Source organism: Populus trichocarpa, chromosome 8 (assembly GCF_000002775.5).
Source record: "Populus trichocarpa isolate Nisqually-1 chromosome 8, P.trichocarpa_v4.1, whole genome shotgun sequence".
NCBI lineage: Eukaryota > Viridiplantae > Streptophyta > Magnoliopsida > Malpighiales > Salicaceae > Populus > Populus trichocarpa.
In genome coordinates, this window is record NC_037292.2 from 9592128 (window position 1) to 9605517 (window position 13390).

At 35.3% G+C, this 13390-nt stretch overlaps 1 protein-coding gene across 4 annotated transcripts; it reads left to right on the forward strand.

Annotated features, from left to right (window-relative positions):
- Nucleotides 1-2690: 2690 nt before the first annotated feature.
- On the forward strand, nucleotides 2691-8567 carry LOC18101538 (protein indeterminate-domain 5, chloroplastic). 4 transcript variants are annotated; one of them, XM_006379741.3, is made up of 5 exons: nucleotides 2691-2951; nucleotides 3049-3356; nucleotides 3634-4030; nucleotides 5800-7114; nucleotides 8266-8567. In XM_006379741.3, the coding sequence occupies exons 2-4, from the start codon at nucleotides 3209-3211 to the stop codon at nucleotides 7082-7084; spliced, it is 1830 nt and encodes a 609-aa protein (XP_006379803.3). In that variant the 5' UTR covers nucleotides 2691-2951; nucleotides 3049-3208; the 3' UTR covers nucleotides 7085-7114; nucleotides 8266-8567. The 4 variants fall into 4 exon arrangements, with proteins under 4 accessions (XP_006379803.3, XP_006379804.3, XP_006379802.3 ...); XM_006379742.3 differs by having other exon boundaries at nucleotides 3066-3356; XM_006379740.3 differs by having other exon boundaries at nucleotides 2691-3356.
- Nucleotides 8568-13390: the final 4823 nt, after the last annotated feature.

The following is a 13390-nucleotide window of genomic DNA, read 5'->3' on the forward strand; positions in this document are numbered from 1 at the left end:
TTTACATGGTCGTTAATTTCAGGGCCCGTGGGATTAGTCGAGTTGCATGCAAGCTGGCCCGGACACCCACATTAAACTAAAAAAATAAAATTACAAGGTAGTCATTGCCTAATCACGCAACTCAATTCGTCTCAATTGGCCATAATATTGTTGCCTGTGTTTATGCATCGATGGGTTCTTCCGCCATGGATATCATGCATTATCACCAGGTTAAGGTTATGAATTGGCATCTAAGTTCCCTGCGTTATTATTCAACTCGATTAACGTATGTCAAGCGCTGGACCAGTTAACATAAATTTTCAATTATTTTTAATTATCAATAAATTTTTTACCATACTTCGACATTAATATATATATAAACTTGAATTTTTACCCGAGTCATGTTTATTTCACCAAGCCTCCCTCCAAGACAAGACTTGAATCGGCACACCTCTTGTGCGGGCCAGAACTTACACGACAAGAAATTTTGCTATCTTCGAACCGTTATAGTTACGCCGCGTTCACCGAGGCTTCGCCCAGCCCCCCTGTCATGAGGTCACCATCATCCTTCACCTTCCGGCACTGGGCAGCCCCCGTATCTGAATACCCCTAGTAATAACCGAAGTCAACATCAACAGCAGTCCAGTAGCACTGTTTCTATGAAAACTAGTTTCCACCCGTCTAATTTAGAGGTGTCAGCTAATTAACGGCTCTTGCTAGTTCAAATTAACGCATCATCCTCGCAGATTACTGCAATATGAAATTATCAGCATGATATAAACATGAAAATGAAATGCATGGTTATAGTTAAGCTGTCACTGTTACAAAGAATGACAACTGTAATCCTAATCGCTACACGTTTTTGTTTGAGAAAAAAATAATAGAATCGCAGTCCAGGCTTCAAAACTCCATAATAACCAGATAAATTCTCTTTACTACATCATCATCTCCTTGACTACGCGAATTCTGTGTCTATCTCTTTTAAATCCCCATGGCCAAAATCCAGTGGTAACTAATTTACTAGGAGTTATGGGGATGAGAGAGAAGCTAGCAAAGAATATTGGGATTTGATAAAAGTATAGGCTGTGATTGTCTATTACGGTGGTCCGATTCTATTTCTTTTCTTTACCTCTTTTGAAACTACTTAAATACCCTCACAAACCTTGATGTGATAGCCATCTCCGTTGCATGTAACTGTACTCAACTGGATAAACTCCCGCGCGTGTACCTTAGAAAGAAAGGCCAGGCTGTTGACCCTTTTCTGCCCTTCGCACGCCAGTCAACTGGAAGTCCCCAAACAGTTCCTGAGCTGATTCACTGCCGGCTAACAGCTTAACGAAGGCTGCAGAGTTCCCCAGCCAAATCTTCAGGTGGGCTACCCTGGTTTTTCAGATGCACATATTTCACTTATGTTACTAATATCTGGTTGAAACTAACTGATTGTTACTGAATTATTAAGGATGTGGTCGAAGCGAACACAAAATTAATTAATCAACCGTTTTATATATGTTTTAACAAAAAGCATCACCTAATTCGCCCTTGGTTTAATTTGGTTTAGTGTTGTATTAGCTTTATTACTCGTGATACTCTATGGATAGAATTCAAAGTTCATTAATTTCTTTCGTAGTAAAAAAATGTGTTAATATTTTGATCTATGCTTTGCTACATATCAAATAGAATACTGTTTAAACGTGGAAAAGTATGTAAGTGTTAATGTATTTTTTATTTGCAAGTGAGATTTCGACGTCACTATAAACTGAAAATTTAATGTACATGAAGTAATTTTTTTTTAATTCTGGAGAAAATGAATATGAGCTTGTAAGCCAAAGCTTGTGCCTGATTGTTTTTCTTTGGAGCAAAATACACGTTATCCTCTCTCTCTCTTTTTTTTTTAATTTTAAACTCGGCTACAGATTGCCTGCTAGGTTGCTGACCAAAATTTGGGCGCCATTATAAAAAATTAAAGGGCATTTATTTTCATTTTAAAATACCTCAAAATATTATAAAAACTTATATAAACCATCTAATAACCTTAAAATACTGTAAAAATATTAAAAAATAATCAAATTTAAAAATTCAAAACCAACTCTAATCTACTTTTTCCGTCATGTTTAAAGAAAAAAACCTCCATTAAACTCTTCTTATGAAAAAGGAACCTTTTGGCATATTTTTTTAACCTAGTTTTTTTTTCTTTAGATATTTTTTTCTTTTAATTAAAGAACTAAATTTTTGAGATTGACTATGTATTTTTTATGTATTTTATATTGTGGTATTCTCATTTTAAATTTTTACTGTAATTAATTTAAAACTTTATCTTATAAAATTTAGATCATAAAATGATTAGATTGAAAAGAAAATTAGAAAATCTTCAGTGATAAAAATAAAAAAAATAAATATATTTCACTGTTTATATAAAAGATTAAAACAAAAACCTCTAATTTTTTGTTTATGCGGTAATGGGATTCCGTTGGGAGAATTAGTTAAGTAAAATACCAAATATTTGACTGTGAGGTCCACTGTGCGAGAGAGAGAGAGAGTGAGTGATGAGGGACGCTTTGTCTGGAAGTGAATAACAAGATACGAAATACAAAGAGAGAGAAGGTGTAGCTGTTCATGCTACCTTCACGCACCATCCTATGTCGTTACGTGTGATGGATTGGGTCCACCGACCTGGAAGCCTTACTCCCCACTCTCTCAATTAATCTTACAACATCATTTTAAGGTATGAAATTATTGAGCAAAATCAAGAAAGGAAACAACTGTGAAACAAATTAGGAAGACCAAAAAAAGCAAAAAAGAAAAGGAAATTATGGCATGTATATGTGTTAGTATATCTACATGACACCAAATCAAAGAAGAACCAGAGGACCCTCACTCCTTCAAAATCTGGCATTTAAAACAAAGGGAACAGAAGAAAATGCCATGGGTTGCTATAACTTTTTTCTTTCTCTTCATCTTTTGCTTGATTTCAGGTTCTCTCCCAGATATTATTTTCCATTTTAGGGTTCTCAATATATAATCAATAATACCCAAGAACCTGAATTTGCTATTTTTTTTTGCGTTTTTGAGTTGAGAATATTTAACAGGTACTTAAATTGCATGTGGGGCTGTATTGGGTTTGAAGACTATTATTTTCCCTGTGAGGAGAAAAGGATTGGAAAGACTAACAGCAGAAGAAGCAAAGCGAAGTTCAAGTAGAAGAAGAAAAAGGTAGAAGAATTCTTTGGAGATGGCTGCTTCTTCATCCGTGCCTTTCTTTGGAATTAGGGAAGAGGATCAAAACCAGATGAAACAACAGCATTCCTCAACCCCAACTTCATCTTCAGCCCAGGCTCCGCCGCCACCAAAGAAAAAGAGAAACCAACCTGGAACACCAAGCAAGTATCATCAATTTTATCTAAAGATCGATCTACCTATTACAAGTGACAGAATGATTTTATCTTCAACTTAATCTCTTACAATTTCTTCCCCTTTTCCGGTTTTGCTTCTTTCATAAAAATCCAATTGAAAGAAATCTAAATTTTATAGTGGAATTGACATGGTTGTATACAGACAGATACTATGTCTTAAACGTCTTCCCCCAAGTTTCCTTTTCCTTTGTAATTAAAATTTTGAATTTTCTTATAATTTGTTGTTTGTCATTTTTCATAACAGATCCAGACGCAGAGGTGATAGCACTATCTCCCAAGACCCTAATGGCAACAAACAGGTTCATATGTGAGGTATGCAACAAAGGGTTCCAAAGGGAGCAAAACCTACAGCTCCACAGAAGAGGACACAACCTACCTTGGAAGCTAAAGCAGAAGACTACAAAAGAAGTGAGGAGGAAGGTTTATCTGTGTCCCGAGCCCACATGCGTCCACCATGACCCTTCTAGAGCTCTTGGTGACCTTACTGGAATAAAAAAACACTACTCCAGGAAACACGGTGAGAAGAAATGGAAGTGTGAGAAGTGCTCAAAAAGATACGCTGTTCAATCTGATTGGAAAGCCCATTCTAAGACTTGTGGCACTAGAGAATACAGATGTGACTGTGGTACTCTCTTCTCAAGGTAACTGCTAATTAATTATATAACCCAATCTTCTCGTTAATTCTGTACGTATATCTTCTTCCTTGTAGACGAGGATGACTGTCCTCCTTCAATTCATTTACGACAACAAACAAAAAGGTTGAAAGAGAAGAAACGGAAGAAGCGTTATGAGTTTAGTACGACTACTTGGCTTGTCTGTTTTAGGGCTAAGATTCTTCGATCGAGCGACAAGAGATGAGAAAAGTTTTGAGACTTTTTCCCCATTTCTTTTACTCTTACTTCTCTTCAGTTTTTCTTTTGCTGAAGTCTTTTCATCTGGTTACTGTAGTGTAGATGGTGAGAGAGCAGAAAACATGCTTGCACGTGAACAATCAATCTATTGAAACTGCCGTCCATGGTCAAGGTCATATAGGTTTCAGTGAGAAGCAGATTAACAAAGAGAAAAGAAAAAAGAACAAAAAAAAAAAAAAAAAAAGAAAAGAAGAGAGAGAGAGTGCTTTTTTTTTTCCTCTCCTCGAAACCACCGCCCCTTTGGCTGTTTATCCCTTTTTCCAATTCACGTGTTGCTATGCCATGTAGAGCTTGCTTGTGTGTTTTACCATGTTTGTTCTCTTATGGGTTGGCTAGATGTGATCAGGTCTGTGCTCTTGCAGGTACCTCCTTTTCATGATAACGTTCTAGGCCATAACCAACCTTCCCCTCCCTCCATTGCTGTAGTTCTGCTAGAGCTACGTGGTCTAACAACATGGAGAGAGAATTGCAGTGACATATATGGGGGTGTTTAGAGTTGATTGACCAAGGAAAGGCTTTCAACAGCTGTGATGATTTTAGACCAGTTTCTCGTTTTAGAACAGTTAATTCCCAGTGGGAAATCAGCACGCATCATGAGGCTCGCATTAACAATAAGTCCTGGAGTGGAATTTCTTTGATAGATGGCTTTTCATGATGTTAAACACATCCTCTTGATGCATTTATTGAAGAGCCAGTTCTTGAAATGGTATTACATGGTTGATTGGTTAATAATACTCGGTTTCTGCCCAAACCTCTTTCACCCACCCCTCCATAATTACTACCCTATGTTTCTATCTTCTGTGGAAATTATAGTTGAACTTTCTTTCACTTTCTTCTCTGCTCTCTTCCTTTTTTACTCACTTAAGTCATCCATTATTGATGATTCGTCCATCCTAAATCTCTCTCTTTATCTCCTCCCGCATGCTTCATCTTTTTGCCAAAAAAACACAAAAGATTATGTACCGATTTTTCCACATATCTCTTTTTTTAACAGGGAAAGTGGAACCCTAATTATTATTTTGAGGTGACAATTATTGTAAGTACAGGAGCTACGCAGCCATTACCATTGTATTGTTGGGAAAAAAAACAATTCGGGCTCCTTTTACTGAAGATGACACGCATCAAGAAAAGGGGGAAGCCAAGAAAAATGGCAGGAACTCGTGAAATCTTCATACGCCATCAGTCAAGGAGATGGGCATCATTTTCTTTAGTGGCTTTATAATCTGGATCAACTATATAAACGTTTTAGAATCGTATATGTTATCATAGTTTCTATAACAGTAGAGGACATGCACATGTTCCTTGACGTAGCTGGCATCATATTTCACAATCATTCATATCTAAAACTATATATTTTTCAAGATTGTATAATTTGATGTCGTAGAGCTAGCAGACATAAATTCCTGTTATATTTGTTTTCAACTTTCCTTTCGTCAATGTGTACTTTTACCGTCTCTTTGAGGTGATCTAATGGTTTCTATACCTAATAATTGTTGCAGACGTGACAGCTTTATCACTCACAGGGCATTCTGTGACGCATTGGCTCAAGAAAGTGCAAGAAACCCTCCTCCCAACTTGAACACAATTGGGAGTCATTTGTATGGAAGTAGCAACATGACCTTAGGCTTATCTCGAGTAGGTACTCAAATTTCTTCATTACAAGACCACAGTAACCAGTCTACTGACGTCTTACGATTTGGTGGTGGTGTCCGGACTGGACAATTTGATCATCTTCTCCCTCCATCAATTGGATCATCTTCATTTCGACCTCCACAGCAAATGCCTTCATCTGCCTTCTTCATGCAAGAAACAAGCCAGAATTATCATGATGAAAACCAATCTCAGCAAGAGTTGTTGCAAAATAAGCCATTTCATCATGGACTGATGCAATTTGCTGATATTCACAACAACACAAGCAACCCTCCCTCTGCTGGCAATCTATTCAACCTTAGCTTTCTTTCCAATAGTAGCACCACAAACAGTAACAACGCAAACAATTCCAACAGCAACTTACCAACTTCAGGATTGCTAATATCCGATCATTTCAATAACCAAAATGGTGTTGGTGGTGGGAGTGAAGGGACTAATAACTTCTCAAACAATGTAAGGGGTAATCAAATGACCTCTGGTGTTCCTTCTCTCTTTAGTTCTTCGGTTCAGAATGATAACATGGTCTCTCACATGTCTGCTACTGCGCTGCTTCAAAAGGCTGCTCAAATGGGTTCCACTTCAAGCAACAATAGTGCCTCATTGCTAAGAAGTTTTGGTAGCTCTTCTTCAAGTGGAACCAAATCAGATAGGGCGCTAGTTGGTGGGAACTTTGGTGGCATGCTCAGCGACAACGAGAATAATCTTCATGAACTAATGAACTCATTTGCTCCTGGGAATCCCTCCATTTTTGGTTCTGGACATGCACAAGAAAACCCCTACGGTGGATATACTGCAAATAGGACTAGTCTGGAGCAAGAAAAGCAACACCATGGCCCAAATTTTGGCAATATTAATATGGATGAAGCAAAGTTGCACCAAGGTCTCAATGCAAGCAATATCGGTGGATCTGATAGACTGACAAGAGACTTTCTTGGTGTTGGTCCTCAAATAGTGAGAAGCATGAGTGGATCATCAGGGTTTTCACAAAGAGAAAAACAGCAGCAGCAGCAGCTACAACATCAGCATCATGGCATGGATATGGGTGACTCCTCCTTGGATTTAGAGAGGCACAATACTAATATTTCTGCGGCGCCGACAAGCCAATCTTTCGGAGGAAATGGGAGTTTTCAGTGAAGAAAAAAAATGCTAGATGACAAAGTATCGGTACATGAACTAAACCCTCTTCTACACTCCAGTGACATTTTTAATGATTAGAACCCTTATGATTAAAAAGTAAAATTTCCTGATTCCATTGGTAAATGTGTCCTTGATGTTTTTACCTTCCTTTTGGGTTTTGGAAAAAAGAATTCCTACTCTCTATTATATTTATATATATTGGGCGTCTGTCTCTGGCCAGCTAATTTCTTTGCATGAGGGGAGCAGTCATGAGATGGGAGTCCATACATGGGGTTTTGTTTCTTTTCTTGTCCTTTTGTTTTTATTTCCTTTTACCTGTTTTTATTTCCTCTTTGTTTTTTTCCCGACACATATACCTGCCAGAGTCACGGGAGCTGCTTGTCTTAGGATGCTCTAACGAAATGTCTTTTCTGTTTGGCCATGCATCCACAAAATAATTCTGGGATCTGAATATCAAGAGATTATGCAGTGCTCTCTCATTTTTTCTTTTCTTTTTTTTTTATTATAAAAATAGGACTCAAGGACAAGCATCATGGTAGGAGCTAGCAATGCATTGACAATACCTCTCCTAGTTCTTTGTGGTTACTAGCTAGGCGCAACATTACAAAATCGAAATTGTCACCTTTGGGGTAAACGTGTTAAGCCAAGCATCGTAGCCCCCTACTTTTCTATTTTCTTCTCTCCTAAATTCACTACAAAATCTGTTATTCTCGCAACTTTTTTTTTTATAAAAATTATTACTGTAACCTCTTCATGCCAACATTAATTAAAAGAGTAAATTAATTATTTTACAAAAATCAAAATTCGGGGGAATAATAAGATTGTTAGTGAATTTAGCATCACTCCTTTTTCTTTTTATACTTGAAAATCATATATATTCTCTTTCGACTTCTTCCAAAAACATTTATTGGCAAGAAGCCCCACCACAAGAGACACTCTCCACCGCTGTATGGTAAACTCATTCTTCATATAAATGCCAATAAAAGCTTCAACCCCAATCTAGAATGGATTTTTTTTTCTTTTTTAAAGTAGTGCTCCGGTTGATGACCAAATTGAAAGGTTAATTCTGATTGCAATTTTTTTAATTAGGAAAAAAATAACAAAAGAAAGAAAGAAAACATATATATGATATTGATAATGGAGATTAACAAAGTTAATTTGGATTGGTTTTTCTGCAGGGCAGGAGGGAATGTAATTTGTTTCATGGAAGAAAGGCCTTTCGGAAACATGGTAGTGCAGTAGTTACTTTGGATTTCTAATAGTTAGCAGTAATGTTATTATAGAACAGTTCACGAACTTTCATTTATAAATGTGTGCTTCGTAGATTACAGTGGGTCATGTTATATACATGCCATACATTTGCTTGGAAGTTGTAGCTTAATTTTCCTAGAGAAAATTTTGCAGGATAACGTAGGTGTGAGTTGAAATTTTAAAATATAATCTATATTATTTTTTAATATAGATATGATTCGAATTATAACTATTTAATCAATAAAATTCTGATATTATATTAAATAAACATCTTAATATAATAATTTAAATTATTAAATAAAATTTTAAAATAAAATTTATAATATTTTCCAAAAAAAAGAACCATTCCATTCCATTAGACATGAAATCTAGAGGAGTGCATTTTTTCTGGACCGAAATGTCACCATTTTTATACCCTTTCTAGATTTGCGGTGTCGATTTCAAATATCTCTTCAGAAAGCAAAACACCGTTTTATTGGATTTCTTTGGATCCATTGTCAAAACACATAGGCCCTAAGAGAGCACTTTTTTCTTGACAGAACTCAAGAGGCATCAATAATAATTTGTTCGTACATCTTTTGAGTCATCAGTCCTAAAGCAAGTCTAGATTTCATCAGAAGATGCCAGAAAGAACAGTACAACGGATAAAGTGAAGCTCCACAATAAAATTGAAAAATTACGCCTCGTAGTCATTGAGTTGACCGATCTGTATGTGTGTAGACTAGACTTCTGGGATATATGCCTCTAACAGAACGGCCGAGTGGTTAATAATTTGACGTTTTCATTTTGATTTATCAGATTCAAATTTTGAAAAACACAGGTGAGGAAATTCTATCTCTGTTGTAGAGCTCAAATTGGATTGGATCTTGAGTTTGAAAAAAAAAAGAAAAAGGAAAAGGAAACGCTGAAATATAATTCGAAGAGCAATAGCAACCTTAGCATGGTATCGCCTACTTTCCAGTTAGATTGGGTAGCCAATGCAAAGAAAAATTCCTTACTACGTATAACCTTGCTTTTATCATCCATGACTACACGAGAGAGTTAAACCTGTACTACTGAACATAGATAGAACGACACAATCGGCACAATTTCGTTCTGTGTTCCACACTTCTTTTAATGTATCGCATAGAACAAGCAAATATAAGATGCCGATGTTAAGGTAGTTGTTGACGTCTTGTTGAAACATTCTCTTAATCCTTTCTTTAGTCATCTTCATTACTACATGGGAAAGTACAACATATGTTTTTTTTATTTATTATAGTAATCGAGGGAGAATATTATATATTAAGATTTTGCCAATATCATTAAAAAAATAATAAACTAACTAAAAAAACTTACAGTATAAAGAAGAAAAAGAAACTAATTCTAAGTATTAATTAGATTATTTCAACGTACAATCTGAATAACTAGTTAGATCAATATTTGTATAATTAAAATTTTGAAATCTAACTCGAGTGTTTCATATTATTTTTATTTTTATTATTCATTTCAATACACTTCACTTATATAAAAATGAAATTCATCTTAATAATTATTTATGAATTTCATTTTTGTATGAGTGAGTGGACAGTACATTAATAGGATATCTACTTAAGAAAACCCCACCATTTTCTTGGAGAAGGGACTTGCATAATTCTGAGTAGGTGCTGGAAAAACAGTTGCTGGATTTGGTATCAAGTGTATATCTCCACTGTGATGAGATAAACAGGTTGGTTTGGACATATGATGCTAGGGGCTGCTATTTGGTTAAGTCATGTAGGATAATGTTGGATGGAGTTCTACTTGCTAATTATGAATCATTAATCAAGGCTAATGTGTGGAAGCATTTGCTCCTCCAAAATCACATTCCTTTGCATGGTCAGTTGTTCTTGGAAGATTGTGTACCGAGCATTTTCTAGCACAGAAAGGATTTATTAGAGATGCAGAGAACCTTGATTTTCACATTCTGCGATGAAGATGCAGAAACTGCAAGTCATTTGCTGCTGCATTGCCAAAGTGTTTGGTTAGTGTGGATAAAAATTATAGATTGGTGGAGTGTCTATTGGGCTATACCAGGTTCTGTAGACGAGTTATTCCTAAATTGGAGTTATTTCAGCCATGGTGATATGCAGAAAAGGTGTGGTGTTTGGTTTTATATTCAGCATTATATATGGTCTATTGGAAAGTCAGCAATGACAACGTTTTCAATAATGCTGAACCACAATGGGATGGATGTTTTTCTATGATCCTTCACAGAGTTGCTTTATGGGTTCCATACGAATATAGATGATCATTTTGTCTATAAGGCTATTGATTTGGAAAGAAACTCATAAGGGATTAAGTGTCAGAGTAATCTAGTCAGAAATAGGAGGGTAATACAATGGGAGAAGCCGGCAGCAGGCACCCAAAACTGGAATATTCATGGCTCATCTCTTGGCAAGCCTGGTTTATCTGGTTTTGGAGGATTTCTGAGAGATTCTAATGTAGTGTTTTTAATCTATAACTATGTTACTTAAGTCTTTTGAAATCAGCCAGCTATAATCATGTTTTTAGAGAAGCTAATCAGGTAGCTGATCACTTGGCTAAAGAGAGTATAGTAAGCTGTATTAACATTGTTATATATAAAGTAATAGTCTTGATTCAACAAAAAAATAATATATATATATATATATATATATGTTACCACGGAATCACATATAGAAACAGTACGTCGAAAAAACTCTGGTTGATAATTTTATGAATTGTCGGTGAGTCTGTTGGTAATAAAAATATCAATGGATTTACAAATAGACAAAGCATGCAAAAAAAAGTTACCCGCTTTATTTCATCGGTACATCCATTAGTAAAAATAACATATCACCGACAAAATACTATCTATAATTTCATTAGTGCATTAACAGTAACAGTAATATTTGCAGTAATATTTTTTCAACTCTCTGGAATATACCGACGGTCTAATTCTGTTGGTAACCCCATCAGTAATAGTAGCATTGGCAGTAATTTTTTTCCAACTTTCTGGAATAAATTGGCGGTCTAGTTCCGTCGGTAACCCCGTTAGTAATATTTTAAAAATATATTGAACAGAAGTAGAAAAGTAATTAAAATAAATTTATTTTATAATTTTCAAATAAATTAGTATAAAAATCAAATACTTATTATAAATTTAAACATCTATACGTTCAAATACAATAAATCTAAAATAGAGGCGATGCTAGAGGAGGAGGCTGGTTGTCGTCAAGACTGTGGGGTCAACCTACACACGAACCACCCACCTGTGATCTCATCTCCATTATCAATCGGCAAAGTTGTTTATAATCAGTAGCGAGTCGTTCATATTTATCAACAAGACGGGTCGTCTGATCCTATATCCGTTGGTCTAACATCATCGCAAACCCTAGAATTTGAGCGCTTGGAATTGATTGCGAGCATCCAAATATCAAAGCACTAAAGGTCATCCGTAAGTTCTCAACCATAGTATTAGAGAGACTGCACACCCGATTTTCTATTGGGCCCACTAGACGATACTGCTTCCAACCATAAATCTAGATTGATATCCGGATGGGTTAAAGGATCCTCCACGTATCTCTTATTCAACTAGTTGATATATGTATCCTGGGAAAAAAAAATTCATCAAATTCAAGGAAATAATAACTTAAGAAAAAAATGATTGAAAACCAACATACAACAAAGTGCTATCAATGAATTGTTGCACCCTTTTTTTACAGTCATCACTCTGCACATGTATTTCAACAAAAAGTTCCATCAGGCTTGTCTCGTATCCAATAACTATAGCCTGCAATAAAAAAAATATTGTCAGTTAAATAAACTAAAAAAATGGATGTAATAAAAAAATTCTACTATTTGTTTTGCATGCAAAACGAATGGAACAGAGTTGTCTGTATGCATTGTAATGAAACAGTGAACACACCAGCTTTGATTATTCATACCGCGGACTGTGACTATTGAGTGAAATGCGCGGACATCACATGCTGAATGTATTCCGTCCATACAGCCTCTGAGACATACGGTGGTATGAAATGCTTCCAGACTGTCATGTCATTCCAGCCTGAAAGCTCTCTTTCTTTTACATATTGTTATGTTATTTTTTTCCGGCTTGTACCAAAAATCACACAAGCTATATGGTACAAATTAATTATATGTTAGTAAATGAAAAATAAAATTTTAATATTTAGAATAAAAAAATTATCCTGAATTCAATCTTACCTAATTGCAGCGTGATTCTCCAAAAACCTCATCGCAACATTATCATGAATTCGGTTTTCACTACAGATAACCAATCAGCTCTTGAACGATCTTTTTTAAAAGAAGAATTGTATGTGTAATAAACTTGTTGGCATTGCTTGCTGAAAATAAAGACATCATCGACGTTATAGAGTCTAGCCTTTGAATTAATTTTGACCAAACCATGATGGGAATCTACTCCGATTTCTTTGTCAGTGGTGTCATACCAATAACATTTGAATAAAAATACTATATTCTGCTCGCTATGATATTATAATTCAATGACATCTTTCAACTTTTCATAGTAATCAACTTTAAATTCAATAGAAGTCGATCCCTTAACATAAACCCCATTGTTATGTCTTTCCGCCTTGTCCATATTCTTCAGTATGAAACACATGTACATTGATGAAATACCCATAGTAGCACTTCATCTTTCTTTCACCATGAAACACCTAAGTCAGAAATTCAACATAGGTTTCATCAATTTTACAAACAAATATAATTTTATAAAATCTAAAACAAACCCTAACATATACAAATCATAAATCCATACAACAAATTTGTATGAGAAAAACTATAAAACATACAAGTAAACACCTAAACAAAATACTTATACTGCAAAAAATATGCAAAAAAAATAAAAATCAACATTTTAAAATTGGGTTCAAATAAAAATAAGGTAGATTTGCTTACTTAAAATGGAGAATCATCAACAAAATTTAAATTAGAACACGAATGTTGACAAACTAAGTGTTGTGGTGGTTGAATTTGTTGTGGGAGGTTGAATTGTGTTGAGATTGGGGAGGGGTGGTTATTTGTTGCAGTAGA